General features: G+C 37.4%; 1 protein-coding gene across 1 annotated transcript in view; it reads right to left on the bottom strand.

The window, feature by feature from the left end:
- Nucleotides 1-1,329: 1,329 nt before the first annotated feature.
- The window catches only part of LOC140142139 (uncharacterized), a 42,622-nt gene continuing 23,642 nt past the window's right edge, over nucleotides 1,330-20,309 (bottom strand). Inside the window, 6 exon segments of the mRNA XM_072164104.1 lie at nucleotides 1,330-4,791; nucleotides 5,214-5,289; nucleotides 11,271-11,383; nucleotides 13,448-13,641; nucleotides 16,728-17,054; nucleotides 17,105-20,289. Of these exon segments, the coding sequence (XP_072020205.1) occupies nucleotides 4,714-4,791; nucleotides 5,214-5,289; nucleotides 11,271-11,383; nucleotides 13,448-13,641; nucleotides 16,728-17,054; nucleotides 17,105-20,289 (3,973 nt within the window). The 3' untranslated portion in view covers nucleotides 1,330-4,713.

Genomic DNA, 20,309 nt, shown 5'->3' with positions numbered 1-20,309 from the left:
AAGTCGCCTTGCTGCTTGTAAAATTGTCCATATCATCTACATATAAATGAGAAGCAATTAAATCAAAGCATTTTATTATTAAAATACTTTATAATAATACATGGTATGAATTAAAAATAAAATGCAAGTGTCGACTTCTACCTCGTGAATTTCAACAGCGATAACTAAAGTGAAATGCAAATTTATCATTTTGCATTTTAAATGTAAATTGAGTTGCTGAACTTAAAAAAGGAGAGAAAAAAATGATTTTCAAGTTCACCATACTTACTCATTCCCTTTTCTTCAAATGACATAATTATCACAATATACAATATGTTTTATCATCACTTTCTGTACAGTAATTAAAATAACATAAATAGTTACAAATATATACAACAAATGACCAAAATTGGTTGCTATTTCATAGCAAGTTTTCAAAATGTCCACCAGCAACACCAGTTTACCCCTTCATCAGTCCTTTATCAATATGTCTTTTAATTGTTGCAATGTATACTAACTATATTTCCCAGGGGGGTACACAGTACAAATGTCCACATGGGGATGTGCCGCAGACATGGACCACATTTTTGGCCTTTTGATATATCAATGACCCCTTTTCTAGGCCAATTTTAGTATATATATATGGATGGGTAATTTTTTTAAAATTTTCCCAATTTTTTCCCCCAAATAGACACAATTTTGCCTAACATTTTCTAAATTTGCCAACAATTATGGGAAAAGTTGTAAAAACATAGGACAAACATTTGACTTTTGGTATAGCAATGGCTCCAAAAATTTCTTGGAAAATTGACATTCACTTTTAAATTCTCAGCAGCACATTCCTACCCAAACTAAACTTGCATACCAGGGTGTATCCAATGGATGGTCAAACCTCCAGGCAGCCAAGTGGACACTGATTTTTAGAAGACTCAATCCTCGACTTAAAATGAAACAAGCCATATCTTGCTAACAATGCTGTACTCTAAAGCCTCCTGATGAATGTCATAACATCATATTCTACAAGGGACATCTTAAACTGTTATTCAGATTTCCTTTTACAAATTACGCGTACTGCTAGCCGTCCAGGCGCGTATTATTTGCACAAGTTCCAATGCACACGCTTGATGTCGCGCACGTATACGCGATGGTTAAGCTGTCAAAGGAAATCTGAATAAAACTTTAGTCAATGTTAGAGGTTATTGATTGTGTTGAAAATTGAATGGCACTTAAACATTTTTCAGCATTTTCTGCACAGCTGTTTCCTTCCTTTGTGCCAATTTTTCATATGAAAAACACAAAACTGAATTTTATAAAAAAAAAAGTTAAATCTTGTTCACACTTTTGCTGATAAATAGTGCCTTTTGAAATACACATATGACTGCCCACTCGAATAATATCAATATGGTGGTGCAAAAGAAGGAAGAAAAACAAAATGGAAATTAACTTGAGCACTGATTAAACAGATTAACTGGTTTCCCTGGCAACCACTTTGAAAGAATTCAACATAACCGATACTTTAGTACATAAATAGAAAATACTCTTTGTACATTTGTACATATATCTGCAAAAAATGTGAATGTATATACACAATTCAACTGAAAACTAGAATGAATATCATACAAGGCATTATTTTCTTGTATTTATTGTGTGATATCATTAATAATATTAATATAATTCCAACTGTTATTATTTTGGATTTCATTTCACTGATAAACACTATGATACACAACTATGAACTTTGCACTCTTTAGCCTCTCTCGCTGCCGCAATTTGTTAGTATCAAAACATTTCTTCAAAACCCAACAAACAAAAATCTCATCTATGATCTCACCCATCCCCACTAACTTGCACTTATTTACATGTTTACATAATATTTTGTGCGATTTGTACTTTGACGATGAACTCACGAGCATGTAGGTTAACACCCCGTGATTTTAGGCAATTCAAATCTGATGATCCCACCTCGCTCACAATTTTACCATCGGAACATAGTCTTTTTCTGAGTGAAAACTGCCGGTACTGTGGTAATCATATGCATACAATCATTGTAATTTCCTACTTTGTTCAACTCTAAATAAACCGGGGTTTATTAATGATTGCATCAAAGTCCGATTCCGAACTCACATGAACTTGCCATACTCGCATTGTGTTCATTCTGACGCATGTCAGGATTTTGATGCAGTAAATATGAGGTTCATTTGGCACAAAAGACTTTCTATTTTCAAAGAAAATATTGTAAAGTTGTGCCAAAATTGGGATATTTTTGAGAAGACAAAGAGTAGTCAATGTGGTACACCACTATTCTACCGAGTCAATGGTGCAGTCCATGTACTTTACCCAAAAGTAATTAGACTACAAATCATCTTTATTCAATTACAAGGTATTATTTCGTCTCTAGTGAATGTGACAGTGTGTAGTTCAATTTGTGGCGACAACTCTCTAGTCCGAAGGTTCCCTAGTCCAAAGGCTCCTTAGTTTGAAGGTTCGCTAGTCCGAACACGTGATTTACTATTACCATAGTCCGAATATCGGGTTCTTTGGTCCGAGGTTCCCCCTAGTCCGAATATAGAATAAGGCTCGCTAACCCTAAACCTTAACCCTTATTCTATATTCAGATTAGAGAACCTTCGGATTAGCGAACTTAATTTGGTTTTCGGACTAGCGACCCTTCGGACTAGAGAACCTTCGGACTAGCGACCCTTCGGACTAAAGAGAATTCACACAGTTTGTAGGCACAGGATGACCTATTTCATCATGCCCTTCCATTTTCACCATGATTGCTTAGCCCTGTACCCATCAGCAGTTTCATGCTGATAATATAGTCTGTTTTGATAGCAGAGGCAACAATGTGCATTATAGTATAATGTATGATAATTAATGGCATATACCCAAGCTAGATAATTTGATCTAATTCAGTTTCCACTTGAGTAAAGGTCTGTTCTTACCACGTCGCTATTGCTTTGCGGTGCTATGCCGATATATTGATTATTTTTTCCCGCAACTCAATGCAACTCGCAATGTATTTAACTTAATTACGATACCGCACTGCAGTATTTTGCAGATTGGGATTAAATTTGTATCTGGGCAAGATGATGCTCTTTTTAATTTAACACAAAGGTCACTATAAGTGGAACACCTTAGGTATTCTTGATTCTTCCGTCCCTTGGTGGAAAGATTTTTTCTCTGTAGTTTTGTTCCTTCTAAGGGTTTTTATGATATTTGAAGAATCAAAACTAGGGTGGTCATGTGGAAATGTAGGTACAGGGGGTGCACTTTCAGGCTCTACAAAGATAATTGCACAGTTGGTTTAGAGAAGAGGTACCGTTTCATTTTTTATTGTTTTTAATCTGGAAAATGTACTACTTTAGCTTAATGTCAGACTTTATATTTCTGCATTATTTTTTGTTAAATTTTTGTATTATTTGAGAATCAGAGACTCCTCACCCAAATCAAAATCAAGACCCCGCAGGCCTTAATGCTGGTTTCATACTTTCTGCCGTTTGCCGCTGAGTTTTCTGCATGCAGGGTGGCACATCGCAGAGCTGCAGCGGCATGACTCTGAAAGCCAATGTTGCCGCTAAGCACCGTTCTGTGCTCATTGGCAAAAAATCGCATTCTGTTCACATATATCAGAGTGGCACCACTCCCGAGTTGACTCTTAATTCAACGCCTAGCGATCTGCAGCTTTGGGCAAAGCGGTGGAGTGATTGACATATCGACTTGCCGCTGGTCACCACTAGTGTTTCTGGTGTGCCTGCTCAGTGAAGCAGAATCATCATCAGAGTGGCAGGAAAGTATGAAACCAACATTAGGAACAAAAATATTTCTGACTTGGATGGAGACATCTCAAGAATAGTGCGTTCGTGGTCACAGAAACAACCTTTGAAATATCCTCCCGTTCTCATCAGGATGATGTTATCTGTATGGCAGAGGAGACTACATGATGGCATATTGTCCTCAGCAAGGTCACTTTGCATCTTCTAATGCAGCGTGTCCCGTTTATCGCACAAAAAGAACCTGGTCATGTGATGCTACATGGCTTATTCAACCTATGAGATGATGATAATGCACAATGTGATTCAATTAGCCAAACATGACCCCATTTCCACATACACGCCCTACATCGGCAAAATAGTGTGAAGGAACTATGATAAAAATACATCAACGATAGTTTTCAGCACAGTACTTCAGCGGTCTGGCAATTTGGCGCACTTTATGGCGTATACGAAAATGGGGTTCTGATTGGCTAATTGAATCAAGTCATCATCACATTGGCACCTCAGTCGCTGGTCGAGATGCGTAGCATCATGTGACCTAGTTCTTTTTACGTGATAATCTGACAGCGCACACAGACACCGCAGAAGTAATTTGCTGAATAGTATAGTTAAACCAGTAATGTGATCGTTGAGTGGAGTAACAGAGCAGACCTTCATATTGGAGAGGGCAGCTAATCCGAGGCAACAGTTACCTGTGACCTACAGCACCAAAGCAAAACCCTACTGCACTATTGGAAATTTATTTTGGTGCCTTTGTTTACTTTTAATGGATAGTACATAATGGGGTGAAGAATATCGGTTGTATACTCGGGAAACAGTGCTGGATGGATAACCAAACTTAGAGCATTCCATAGAATCGTCTTCGGACCATACAATTCACAGTTACATAGATTTTCCATCCTTCGAATTAGTGGGTATTGATACGGTCGCCAATTGAGGGAACGTCCGAGTCAAGAGGTCACCTGAGGCGTTTTCGCTTTGCTTTCGGTTTGTATCCTGATGGTATGGAAGCAGCTGGATGTCCTTTTTCTGCAGCCTGCAATATTACACACATATACACAATACAATTAGCTATTATGTATCTTGTCACCGTTGACCTGTTCATAACAATGTGTTGCCTTATATTGAGGGCTAGTGCAAGAAGGCCTATCTGCAATAGCTGCCAGGTGTCATATTTTCTGGTGTACAATATCAAAATGCAGAAATTGTTGAATGTCTATAGGGCAGCTATTGCAGATAGGGCCACTAAACCAGGCCTTCTCAACTAGTTTATTCGAAGTGCCAACTGGAATATTTTAGTGAGCTTGAAGTGCCAACATGGCATTAAGGGAGAACTTAGCGAGGTAGCGCGTATGCATAGCGGGTAAGGTGCAGTGGTGCTTTATCGGGGCTTTCGGAAGTTCCAGTTGAGAATGCCTGCACTAAACCCTCAATAGGTTGGGGTTTTTTTGCACTTACCAGTTCTGTTTGCTTGTCCAATTCTAACATAGCTTCCTGGATAGCTGCCTCAAGGCCACTGTTCATCTTCCGCCCTCTGTAAATGTAAAGAATTTCAGATCCATCAATTTCAAAGGTTTATACAAATCTATCAAACTGTTATACACTCTAATATGATCACTGCACATTTCCCTCAAATTCTACATGATCTTTGACCCAATGAATGGGACCCAACCTCAGACAAATAAAGACTATTCTCCAATAGGCTAAGTCCTAGCATCACCCGTTAAGGTTGGTCTGAACCCTGGAATTATGAAAACTTTCGGGCCTCATAACTGCTAAATTATTAGTCTAAAGAATATAAAAGTATACATTTTTAGAATGGAAATGACTTGATGAATTCATCTGTGAGGTCAATTTGGGCCAAAATGCTCATTTTGGAAAAATCCCAAAAAGCGGGTTTTTGGCCCAAATTTTTCGTGCAGCGTAACAAAAAAATTGTTTGGTTAAAAATTTTTTTATTAATTTTAAAAACTAGATAAAAATATCTAGGGGGGCGTTTTTCATTTTTTGAATTTTGACCAACTTCACCAAAAATATTTGAAATTTGGGAAAATCACCATTTTTGGGCAAATTTCTCAAAGTTGGTCAAAATTCAAAAAAATGAAAAAACGCTCCCTAAATATTTTTATCTAGTTTTTAAAAATTAATAAAAAAAATTTTGGTTTAACAATTTTTTTGTTACGCTTAATAAAATTTGGGCCAAAAACCCGCTTTTTGGGATTTTCTCCAAAATGAGCATTTTGGCCCAAATTGACCTCACAGATGAATTCAGCAAGTCATTTCCAGTCTAAAAATGTATACTTTTATATTCTTTAGACTAATAATTTAGCAGTTATGAAGCCCGAAAGTTTCCATAATTCCAGGGTTAAGACCACCCTTAATGAAGGTCAATCAGTCCATGACGTGCGACAGATGAAACTGTTACCCACATACCGCCTTTTTTTAGTCTTTCACATTTTACGCGTAGACACACAACACTCTAGACTATCACATAACGCAAGCGCAATGCAAAGGCACATAACGCTGGCATGATTTGTGAGACACACACAATTAAGCTGTCAGCCCTCATGAATATGCAAGAATTCACAGCATACAAAGCACAAGGACTTTGGCTAGTGGTGAATAGTCTGTATTAGTCTGTGGACCCAACATTTTGGGTGCACCATGATCAATGATATTGCTCCACTGTTGTGAACACCCTATTCATAAATGAGACTCATCACCTGCAATTGTTAACAATGAACACAAATGACCCTTAGATGACCTTTGATCCCAACTTCTTGAGAAACCCTCACTCAAGGATCACCGTCCACTGAAGTTGCATCAATATCCATCACATTTATGCTCCAAACCAAAATAACATGATGCAAATAGTATTGAATTTATAAAGCTAAATATTCATAGCTTTATTCTTTAAAAATAAATATTGACAAAATTAGATTTAACTAGGCACCGGAGTTTCGCGCGATTTAAAACGGCAAAATGCGCTAAAATAGGTCAAAATGCGCTAAAATGCGCGATCCCCTGTTTTCAAAAATAAAGATGGCGACCATCACAAATCGTCGATCGAAATGTCGAAAGCAAGGGCAAATTTCCCCACATTATGCTTGGTTTAATGATCGTTATTTGTATTTTGATGTACATAAGTGAAGTTAGAACCAATATTGCGTGAATTTTCTTGTAAATGCTGCCGATTTGGGGCATAAAATCGTAAGTTTTAACTTTAAGCTTATCGATGGGTCAAAATCGTGAACATTCTTGATGGAACCCAAAATGCGCTTTGGACACCCAAATGCGCGAAAATGTGCGCTTTTGCGCGAACCGCGCAAAACTCCGGTGCCTAGATTTAACCCTGATGACTGTCCAAAAGAGTGTACCAACATGACATGATGTAATTGAAGCTAAAAATTCATATTTTATTTAGCTTAAGGGATCTGGAATGAGAATTTAACCCTGATGACTATCCAAAAAAGTGAACCAAAATGACATGAAGTAGTTATTATGGAATGAAGCTAAATATTCATATTTAATTTTATTTTGTAAAAAATAAAAATTTAAAAATTAGCTTTATTCCATAAAAAATAATATTAAAAAAATTATAGTAATGTAACCCTGTGACAGTCCCGAAGATTGAACCAAAATGACATATAAGGTAAATATTCATATATTTATAGCTTTATTCTGTAAAAATTAAATTTTTAAGAATTAATAGTTTAACCCTGATAACTGTCAAAAAAAGTGAACCAAAATGACATGATATAATTATTATGGAATGAAGCTAAATATTCATATTCAACTTTATTCTGTAAAAATTAATATTCTAAAAATCAATAGTTAACCCAAAGCTAAATATTTGTGTATTTAGCTTTATTCTGTAAAAATAATATTAAACAAAATTATGGTAATGTAACCCTGTGACAGTCCCAAAGAGTGAACCAAAATAACATCTTGTAATTATTATTGAATAAAGCTATATATTCATATATTTATAGCTTTATTCTGTACGAATTAATATTTAAAGAATTACAGAGGCGTGGTCCAATTTTTCATGTTCTCTTTTCTACCTTAGATTTATGCCTGGTATTAAAACAATTTGCTTCCCAATTTTGAGTTGCATTGCTGAAGCGTTTTAGATAAAACGTGTATAACAATGCCCCATAAGATATTACATACACTTTCGGTGTGGTACCACAAATCACTGTTTTGTCAGAAACATATTTTGCTCGGCGTTACATTTCACCGAGGTAATGAGAAAAATATGAGCTTTCATTTGATACCAAAATCTCAGTTTTGATGACCTTTAAATAGTTTAACTCTGAAGGCTGTCCAAAAAAGTGAACCAAATTGACGTCCAATTTTTTAAACCTGATTACAAGTGCATTTATTTTTTAAATATTAATTTTTTTCAGAATAAAGTTAAATAGGGCCTACATGAAAACTTAGCTCTATTCCATAATAATTACACCACATCATCAGGGTTTAATTATTCCTTTTTTTAAGTTTCATTTTTTACAGAATAAAGTTGAATAAGATTATGTGAATACTTATCTATATTTCATAATAATTACAATACATCATTTTGGTTCACTCTTTTAGTCCGTCATTTGCAGGGTTAAACAGGTTTTATTCATTTTTTAAATATTCATTTTCACAGAATGAAGCTAAATATAGGAATAATTTAGCTTTATTCCATAATATTTACATCATGTCATTTTGGTCCATTCTTTTGGACAGTAATCTGGATTCAACTAATAATTTTATAAATATTAATTTTTACAGAATAAAGCTCATGTCATTTTGGTCCATTCTTTTGGACAGTAATCTGGGTTCAACTAATAATTTTATAAATATTAATTTTTACAGAATAAAGCTATAAAATATGAATATTTAGCTTGGCTCCATAATAATTACCTTGTGTCATATTGGTTCACTCTTTTATAGACTTGTCATCAGGGTTAAACTATTAATTTTTCAAATATTCATAATAATTATCACAAATTAGCACCCTTCATACAGGAGAAAGAAGATTCATGCATGGCACACTAGCACAATTAAACATGACATTACAAATGGTAGGGCAACAGCTCTAACCACTGAGCTACACAGACTGTCCCTGATAAACATGACTTAAATCTCATGTAAACAGTACAAACAACATATAACACACAAGTATACAAGATCAGTTTGGAGATCAATTAAGATAACAACTTAAGGCCAGAGAAATGGAAGACACATTCGTCCACGACCGAATTTGAGATTTTTTGATATTTATCAACACTAAGATGTATTCTTTCACTTGAAACTGATAAAATACAACTTGCTAATATTTATTCGTATTTTTGCTTGATTTATTTCACTCTTTTCAACTCTAAAAAGTCACATGCACTCAAAATGCCACTTAGATTTTTTAATTATTTTGAATTTTGGCGCACTGAAAGCAGAGATTATAGATTCATTGGTGCAAAAGATGCATATTTAGACCATGCACCAGATACAGCTTTTACAAGTGTGAAAGTCTTACCGTTTTAAAATTTAAGGACGCTTTTGTGCATAATTTTGACATTTTTTACTAAAACGTCGATTTCTCAGAGTTCACTTTTTTCATTATTTCGCGATTTTTTGTGACAAGATAACTCGAAAAATATGCAAGCAAAGGGTAAACTTTTTGCACTATTCTTTAGAGTACATCAAAGTCTAGGGAAGGTTTTTTTCATTTTTTCAAAATATTTGTTTTAAACAAAAATATACACCATTATGTGCAATTTTTAGCTTAAAAGATTGACAAAATGGCTTTTTTTCACATGTTTTATTCAATATTACAAAAAAAGAGACGAATTTCAAAAAAATAAAAAAACCTTCCCTAAGTTCATGTCTCTTCTTCATGAAAAGCTAACTGAATTTTTTTTTACTCTAACGGATTTTTTTCTAAGTTGTCACAAAAAATTGGGGTAAAAAGTGAATTTTTGTGATTTTTTCAAAAGCGTGAGATTTTTGAACAAATCTGACGTCACCATGGGATTCCTTGACTCATTTCCTTTCCAAAAATGTATAGTTTTATATACTTTGGACATACAATTCAGAAATAATGAAGCTCGAAAAGGTCCATGTTCTCTCCCATTACTCTGCCCTTAATACACTTTATTTCATAACAAATATAAAATCTGAGGGCACTTAAAATGTCCTCACAAGGTGTAGATGCCTGTAAATGGGTCATTTGCAAGCGGGGTCAAATAATAAATAATGTGATTTTGGTTCACACTTATGAAATACCATCTGGATTTAACTATTCATTTTGGTACAATATTTCACAATAGGTATGCCACCCACATGCTGTGCTTTATGTTATATATCATCAGCCAACGCTAATTGCCCAAGTAATTTTCTATAATTTTGAGAATAAAGTACAAAATATGGTTCAAGCATGCATTTTAACATATTTATTCACCAATATTTGCACAAGAACAAATGATGAGACAAACGAAAGGGATCAGAAATAGCGATTACGTAACTGATGCATGCTTGAACCATATTTTGTACTCTATTCTCAAAATTACAAAAATGACTTAGGCAATTATTGTAGTAGAGGGTGTTAGACATGTTGATTCTAAAATAGTGTCCTCATTTTTTAAATATTCATTTTTATGGAATAAAAACCCTAAATATATGAATGTTTGTGTTTATTCCATACTAGTTACCATAAATTTGCATACATTAGCATATTTTACACACTTTATTCTGTAAAAAATATGAGGACACTACAAAATGTGCTCACATAATTTAGATGTCCTCATACATGACATAAGACAAAAAAAGTTGCTTGTCCTCCAGAACTTTTTCAGAATTGGGTCAGTTTGTTGGGATTTCCTTATTTTTAAAGGTCATAGTATGACTGTATGCCTTTAATTAGCCCAAATAATTGTGAATTGTGATATTTCTCAACTATATACCACTTCATTCATGTTTTTAAAACAGTTTTGAAGTGTGTAGAAACTGTAAAAAAAAACATGTCAAAAGTGTTGAAAAAAAACACCACCTTTTTCTGGAATTTCCAAAATTAGGGTCGGTATTCATTTGTACCATAAACAAAACAAAAAAACCCTTTTTTCTAGATTTTCCAGATTAGGGTCAGTCAGTGGAGGACAAGCAAACAATCTTTTTTTTTTTGGCCTAATGATCATCTGGTATTTGTGAATGACCTTGCATCCAAACGTTTAGACTTTTTTTGTTTCAAACCATTAAGTCACGCTTTTCCTTCAGAAGCATGACTTCCAGCAAAAATTCTTCACACCTACTATAGTATTAGCTGGCTTATGATTGAGAATGTATGTTTCCATTGACCAAATAAGTTTGTTTGCTTGGGTTTTTTTTTGGGGGGGGGGGAAGACATTTCCCATTCTTGGTCTTTTCCCCAACTCATCAAAATAAGAAATCAGGAAAATTGCCTAATATTTCCCAATGCCAACACTAAAGCAAACTGAGAGAAAGTTATGACTACAAAAACTCAATAATACGTACCTTCTATTTCTTTTCCTTGCTCTGTGGTGTGCTTCAAGACCTTCTGAGAGTGTCTTCAGTTTGCCTGTTTCTACCTGAGTATAACTATGGTCTCCAAACCACATCACCCACACCTGAAAGAAATCAAAACTCACATGTTTAATTTGCTGCAAGTGGGAGAAATTCTTTAACGGGGTTTATTTTGTGATATTTGCATCCATATTTTAAGGTATGCTTCAATAGATATCTACAAACAAAAAAATGATTTCCAAAATATCTGTTGATTCAGACATGATTGTTTTGCAAGTTATGCATGATTACTAGGCTTGTTATCGACAGAGCTACTGTCGCCAATATTGTCAACAATGAATTTTTTTGAGATTTTTCCGACAGTCGATAAGTAGAGGCTATCACCATGTCACTGTCGACAAAATAGTAATCAATAATAAATCATGCACGGCTAGTAATTAGTAGTAAAAATATAAAACCAAGAGCTTCACAATCTAGACAAAATGACCCTACAAAAAACAAAGGGAAGCCAATTAATATATTTACACTTGGACGGGTATAGGCATACCATGTCCATGATAACGCCAATAGAATTGCCATGATCCGAGTTAAAATGCCGTTCATTTATAATGAGGTGCATGTACGATGTACTGTACATGGCGATTGGCCCTGAGTGAAACCCACGTATATGTGGTGCAACCACTGAGCTATTAATAGCGAACTCGTCATGTCGTAACTCATGGGTCAGTCCATTATTACCGTGTAGGCACTGGGAGGGCAAGCTGATGTTTTAATACTGCTTGTAAAGATGTAATTATATTTCTTGGCCAGCTTCTGGATTATTATTTAGCTGTTTTATTTAAATATAAATTAAAAAGTGAGATGATACGGCAATGAGTTGATTGGGTTCATGATAATATAGTCATATTGTAGCGAAGTCCTTCCTTCCACTTTTGAACTGCTTTTTGGGGAGTCCCCTGCACACGTCATTACATCATCGCTGCATGCTTTCACTGTTTAATTAATTTGACCTTGTAAATCATCGTAATAAATCCTCAAAATAAGGAGAAAAAGCAAATAAATGAAGCCATCCAACAAGAATAATGTTTGGAAGAAGTCAATTCATTCAAGGGAAATATGGTAGGATAAAGTTCGGCACCGCTCGTACAGGTAACAAGTGCTATTTTAGGGTCATAGAATTCGCCATCGTCGGCCGTCATGGATGCACAAATAACGCATTGAGTGCTAAATTCGGAAGCTTTATAAAGACTATATTTTTCACTTGTTTGTCGACAAAGATTCAACATCGGATTCAGAGTTTTGGCGACATGTCGCCAAAGAAAAATGAAACGATAACAAGCCTAATGATTACATATAATACAGTGCCACATTGTCCACTGTGTTGTATTTTGGGCTATCGGCTGTTGACAGCCGGAAAATATATAATGGAATAATATCTTTGCCAAACAACCAGAGGCGGCACCACGGGAGGGCAAATGCAAATTCCCCAGTCAGAACTCTTAGCCCCTGTTGTCCCCCAGTAAAAACCGAAATTACAAACATTTTCACTTTTTGTAATTTGGTAATTTATAAAATTTGTTGATTTTGCCCCCTGAAATTCACTATGCTCCCTCAATCCCCGCCCCCCTGAAAAAATTCCTGGCACCGCCACTGCAAACAACCAAGTCTGCAAGAACGTTTATGTACAAACATTACGTAGTCCAAGGTTTCCAATGGTGTAAAAATCTCAGCTGTTTTGGAGTATGTTGGAGGGATGAGGCTGTGGATCACATAGAGGCCCTTTTAACCCCCTGAGCACTACCTGCCGATCTAACATTGCCTCTGATTGGTCAATTACGTGGCATCTTCAATTTAATCACCAATCAGAATGGAGCTTTGCCAATAATTCACCCCAATTTTTTTGGTTGGTGAAATTATTCGAACAATGGTGCTGATTGGTCCAATCAATAATGAAAACTTCCTTTTGGCCAATCGGCAGGTAGTTCTCATGGGGTTAACAGACATGTAACTGGGTAACAGCAAGACTCACTTCCTGAATATTGGCCAAGGTGGCCGAGCACTTGCGTGTCCAATGTTTATTCCATCTGGGAACAAGTTACAGGAAGGGTTCAATGGGTATCATTGATTTTTTTCACATTTCTTGAGCTTCTAGAATTTCCCGATCTTACCTTTCCTTCTTCTCGCCTGGTGCCCCTTCCAGTTTCCCTTCTTGTTGTGCTTCTCACATCCGCATCGCTGACTAACTTCCCTGGCCATGAGGGGTACCCCCTGATTTGACCCCACACTAGGTCACCTGTTTCTAACTCTCTTGAGATTGGTGGTGCTGCTACCACTGGTTCTGGAGACTCTGGTTCATCAGGGTCTGTCATAGAAAGATGCAAAGAATCTCGTTGCATGACTACAGTATTGGCTTATTGGCTACAGTATTGAAATGACACAGTATTGAAAAGGATGGGTCACTAACTGTTCATCGTGTAGGTAGTGATGTAACAGGGTTAATTACCATAGCAGTGTGTTTGTACTATTCACAGACATATTTGAATGTATTGCCCTGCACTAGACATTTCATCATCCATAGACGTCATACCGTAAAACCACCCCTACAAGCATATAGTGTGTTTTTGATGAAAGCTACATTAATACAATACATTGGTCTTACAATAATATTTGTAGGGCATAACTACAGAATACCCACCTCACCTCCCAACACAGCGTTAGGGTTAGGCTTAGGGTTAGGTTAGGGTTAGGGTTAGGCACCCTGAGCGGGGTATTCTGTAGTTACTCCATTTGTAGTATACGCTTGTTTTAGTAATTTGTTAGTTGGAGGAATGGCAGCCATATGCACATTAGGAGATTGATGTTTATATTTGTGACTTCACTATTTGTCAAAATTATTTGTGCCAAAAAAACGATGAACATTTGCACTTTTTCTTCCATTACCGTAATATTGTGAATAACATAAAGCTGTCGTGTTAGTCCCATTTAAATATTAGGAAAACATTTTATCCTAACTGCACCCTTTGAAAGTGAACTTCAATGCCACCAGCGCTTTTTTTTTTTTTTTGAGGTTCCCATTTATTTCAGATAGTGTGGTTCGGTGGTGTCTGAGAACTGAAGGAGTAATGACACAGGGCATTCGCTTAACTGCCTTGATGTCATCATACCATATTGTTCCTTTACAATGTAGATTATCAAAGAACAGGGATAAAAATCTGGATTGTTATTCTACAGAAATTTCACATTATGCGAGTCCATGTTTCGCTTCGCACCTGATGGGATCAGTGGCGGCGCTAGGGGGTCCCCAAATATTTTTCTTGCCCCCCCCAATTTTCCAATTTTGCCCCGAAATTCACTTTGCCGGAGAATTCAAACAGCCACAAGGTTTGTGTAGACACTTTGCTATGGTAATTTATCCTGTTACAACACTTCGTCTACAGCAAATTGATGACGAAGCATGAAGCATATTGTGAGTGACAAAATCTGTTGCCAACTTGGAAAGGATAACAATTTACAAAGCAGGCTTAAGATTGACAGGTATCATAGGTAACATAGGACTCAAAAACGAAGTGAAGAGTTACTGTAACAATACAATGGAATGTCTGCCTTGCTGGGGAAGGTCTGGTATCTGATAGACATAAGTCTTTGTCACAAACAATTTGTGAAAGGGAATGTGCCAAAAATGATTGTTTCCATAATGTGCATCACATCTAACATAACATGATCAGGAACCACAGGGGTGTGAAATGGCTTTTTTTTTAAATCGGAAAATTTACCAACCAGTGGGTTTCGAAAAAAAATCGGAAAATTTACCTACCAAACTACAGTACAAATTCAATGCTATTCAGCGATTTCACCACGCGAGTGTCGCTTCGACAAAATTACATTGTATGGTAGCCATGTTATATCTTCTCTTAAGTCCATATGCTTTTTATGAAATCCAATGTGAAACTTCCGATGGATGGTTTGGATTGTAAATCACTATTTCGTATTTCCCCACAGCGACCATGGCGCCATTTTTAACATCATCCGATGGGCGCAGTTCCAAAACAAACGTATTACACAATGAGGAATCAAAGAATATCGCGATGATGTTATATATGACCTGCGTTTCATGACCCGGATTCAAAACCTTTCAAGCATAGTTAATCTTATTTCCAGTCGTTTTATTGCAACACGTAATGCTATCAGAAGTGCACAGACACTATTTTGATTTTGATGTTTTAAAAAAGCTGAAATTGAAATCGGTCAGAAAAATGAAAAAAGCGGATTTCCGCTCTGTAGCGGAGATTTCACACCCCTGGAACCAATGACATTGATTGTAGCTTCCAGAGGGGTGCCAACCAGGTTGATACGAGAGGTGGTAAAGGAGGAGGTGGACATGGTAAGGCAGTAGTGACAGGTGATGGATTGAGTGATTGAATTACATGAGTCTTGAGCCTACCCTCCTCGACACTTCACCATTTCGTTGGTGAAAATGTGTCTAATCTTAACCTCTCTGGACAAACTCATAGGGTGCACCCTGATAGTTTCTCAAGGACATACATTAGGCATAATTTTCATTTGAATTTCCCAAATAGGACAATTAATTTTCAATGTGTACAATAATATTCGAATGTAAGTTCATACGTGCTGGTAATAAACAATTTCCAAAAGTTTAAACTGACTTTTAACACAAAAATTCACTAACCTTGAATTTCCGATGTGTGACACACATCTTCATCAGAAGAAGTCCTAAGATGTTGTGATGGACTTGCCCTTTTGTTGTGCAATTGGCAACATTTGGTCGACCGAGGTCGTTGTATAAGGTTGGCAATTCCAGTCCTTGATTGCGATTTAGTTCTGGTGATTTCTTCTTGCTCTGGATGGCCTCCTGCAGTAAATGGGGGTATACTATATCATCCTTGGCTAACACCTTTGTGGATTCCCAGTCAATGTTGTGGTGAGATTCTGTTTTGTGCTCTGCTACAATACGGTGTCGCCACAAGTTTCAAACCGCACAATATGCTGAGAAAACTATTAGTCTCACCTAAGGATCCTAGGCCAACTGAGAAAAAATCAGTTGTGGTTTATGAGATTCCCTGCAGCGATTGTACAAGTTCATACATCGGCCAGACAGGTACACAACTCGGAGATAGACTGAAGGAGCACAAGTTAACTGCCCCCAGCCGCAAACCCTCTGCTGTCCAGATCAAGAAGAAATCGCCATAACTAAATCGCGATCAAGGACTGGAATTGTCAACCTTATACAACGCCCTCATTCGACCAAAAGTTGCCAATGGTCAACAAAAGGGCAAGTCCATTCACAACATCTTAGGAATTCTTCTGATGAAGATGTGTGTCACACATTGAAAATTCAAGGTTAGTGAATTTTTGTGCTGAAAGTCAGTTTAAACTTTTGGAAATATTATTTGTAACAGATTGTACATTGTCATTAAGTATTCTTCTTACCTTGACAAGACCCATCCTGTATATCACTGTTGTCAGCCATCTCCTCCAGAACATCATTATCATGACTACCATGGCAACCATCCATCTCACCTCTCACCCCTTCATCCTCCTCCTCGTCATCATCATCACCCTTTTTGTCCGGAGTGATGTTTTCTTTTGATTCACTTCGTAGAGTTGGTCCTCGTGATGTGGTGCAAGCATTGTGGTCAATGTTATTGGTCATTTCCAGTTCACCATGTTCATCGTTGGTAGATGGTATCGATGTTCCTACCCCTTCTGGACTGGGCACCGACTGCAGTTCTGGAAGAGCACCGGAGTTGATTCGTCATTGTTTTCAGCATCGAAAGACATTTCTATCCTGTCATCGGATTCATCACTTTGTGAAAAACTTTCCACATCCGGGGTATCGCTCCCGTCATGGAACATATCCATGCCATTTTCTGTAATCTCATGATCATCGGCTTCATACCTCTTTTTGACGGCAAATTCAGATGTGTCCAGAAACAATGGCTCTGTAGATTTCCCAAGCAAAAGTGGCTTCGAACAAGAATGATCCGATTCTTCGTCATAATCAGTCTGCTCATCATGATTGAACTGAGCTTCCTCAATAGGAGGATCAGTTGGTTCCAATGATCCATAATCTCTTCCATCACCATCATGTGAAACCGGCTCTGGCACCTCCGCATCAACAGAATTCTCACACTTACTGTCGGATGCACAATTCTGACCAAAACACTCGCCTGCGTCATTTTCACAGGGAGATGTAGCTGCAGATGTTGAATTTTGCATCTCAAGACCCTTGCTTTCTGAAAGACTGCCACTTTCATGCTCCTCACTGGAAATTTCTGCTGAAGTGAAGCTTTGATCTTTCTCCAAAGACCCCTCTTCTGTCTTGTGATAACTTGGTGCTTCAGTCCGCTTATTTGCTGTAGTATCCTCCAACTTTCGGTCAGCAGTTAATTCTTCATTCTGCGGAGGCTCGGATTCAATTACAACACCCTCTTTATCTTTCACTGGTCTATCTATTTCCAACTCGTCACATTTTTTACGTGTCTCATGTGAACTTGTTTCGCTATTTTTTTCTGGGCTTCTTACACTGCTGCTATTTCCCTCTGTGAGAATGTTTTCGTCCTGTTTATCACAAAAATCAAGATTTTCAGATGCATCTTGTTTCTTTGACGGTGATGAAACCCCTGTGCTGCTATCAGCCTGTTCCTCTGCATGGTCATGTTCTTTTTCATCACATGGATGACATGGCATGTCCTTATTGGCTTCCGTACCAGTTGTACCAACAGTGTCACATTTTTTAGAACTGGCATCGCACACTTGAGAACCTGTCAGTTCAGTTGAGTTTGTATTTGCACATTGTGTTGTTTCTTCAATTTCTCCCATTCTATCATGATCTGTGGACAGTTGCGAATCATCCGCACTTTTTGCTGCATCAATTATTTCCGAGTTTGAAGAACCACCGGTTTCTATTGATGTTCTATCCATTTCACTCTGACTATAATCTTCCTTAAGATCCCCTGGCATTGGCTCGCAAGGCACTTCAACACCGACATTTAAGCAAACACTGGCTTGAACAGCCTCTGTGGAAGACTTACCAGAAGCCGAAGTACATTGGTCACTTACCGATGATGAAATACTGTGAGTATCCAACACACAACCACTCTTGGGTGAAATAGTTCTATCCTCGCAAACAAATTGAGGTAATTTCACAGTGTCAAATCCTTCGACTGACTCTTCGTTTGAATCAACATCAGCAATTCCGGATGTTTCTTGGTTCTCTTTGTCATCCGGAGTAATTTTCTTTGTTTCGAAAGATGAATCCGAAGAAGGGACACCATCTGTGGTGTTCCTGGCAACCATTTCTGGTACCTCTTGTATTGATTTCTTAGTTCTTAATTCTATTTCTATTGCAGTGTGGGTTTCAGTAGTAGTATCTTTTGATATTTTGAAGTCTAGTTTCTCCAACAATTGATTCTCAGGTTCCCGAGCCTGAGAATCAGGCACAGTTTCTTTACTCTCAGACGTACTTGCGTTCTCACTCGAGCAATGCTCAGCTGAACATACTTCCTCACTCATATTCTTAGAAACACTGTCACCACTAGGCTTAGTTTCTTGTGGTGTAATGCGAAATCCTTCGGCTTTGTCATTACATTTTTGTAATGACCCGCCTTGAACATTATCTTCAGCTTTAGTTCTTTCACAAAGCATATCCAAGTCTTTTGCATTAGCTAATGACAATGTTGTACTGGTTTCTGAGGCAGACTGAGATTCAGTACTACAGGCTGTCTCCAAGGCCGGCTGAGAATTAATACTACTGGATGTCTCGACAACAGGTTGGCATCCATGCTCTTCCGATGTATTTTCACTGGGAGCACTTGACTGAGATGACGAATGTGGTATATCATCCATTTCCATTTGTGATTCAGCTGTGGCCGTCTCATTGGCAGTTAAATCCACAGAATCTGAGATTTCAGTAGAAAATACACCCTCACAAGCTTTGCTTTCAACTACTAGAGGTCTCGATTCCCCTTGCGTCTGCTGATCGCCATCGCTAGGATTTGACTCCTCACTTGTGAGGCTAGTTCTTACTTGTAAAACAGATTCATTCAGTCGAACTGTTTCAGTCGTTTCCAAATGTGTAGCTGCTGAATCTGGGCTATTTGAATTTGAGTTGTTCATATGAATAGGTGCAGCATCTGTGGCGTTCACCTCATCTTCTCTTGGCTGAGTTACATCATTGGAAACATCCATTTCATCCCTTTGTTCAAGCTCTTTGTCCATTGGTATTAAATTATCTGGTGGTTCTGGAGGAATTTCGTTTTGCAAGACAGAGTTAGATGTCGAAGGAATTTCACCATCGACACCACACATCTCCTGTTTTGTATCTGACACTGCCACCGTTGTATTTCTTTCAAACGAGACCTGTTCAACTACAGATGAATCATTCACATTGCTTTCAGTACTTGTACTCTGCAATGTCTGTGATTCATCATCTAATTGTTCAGTTATGACATCATTTGCACTTGGTTCCTCAGATGGGAGTGTCTCTGGAGTTGTAGGATTTGAAGATGGCACTGCAATTGCTTCCGGGGTAGCATGCAAGTTTGATGAAGAAGTATTATCTATTCCATCCGTTTCTTGTGTCTTTGGCGACTTACAGCTAACCGTATCTGTTGTTAAATCTTCTTTGCGTTCCTCCTCGTGTGGAACTATAGACTCTGAGAGTTTGTCCGATGGCAGAGCAGGTCCAGGGGACTTCATCATGTTTCCACTGTCACTCGATTCAAGTCCAATGTTTTCAATATTTGTATCTGCTTCTTCTTTTGATTCCTTTGCAATGTTAACATGATTACCATCATCAGTCTGTCCATGTCCTGCTAGTTCTCCTCCTGCATCTGACTTTGTAAGAGCTACTTCCTCATGCTTGTCTCTTGATGATTCCTCAACATCCCCTTCCCTTGACAACTCAGTTGATTCTTTGAGTGTCATTAAGACACTTTCACCAACTGGAACTGGGTCTGGACTAGCCCCTTCTTCCAAAGGGACAGATTCTCTATTTGAAACAATGTCTAA

Source organism: Amphiura filiformis, chromosome 20 (genome assembly GCF_039555335.1).
Source record: "Amphiura filiformis chromosome 20, Afil_fr2py, whole genome shotgun sequence".
Lineage (NCBI taxonomy): Eukaryota > Metazoa > Echinodermata > Ophiuroidea > Amphilepidida > Amphiuridae > Amphiura > Amphiura filiformis.
The sequence above is the reverse complement of the archived record's forward strand: the minus strand, read 5'-3'. Positions and strand labels throughout refer to the sequence as shown.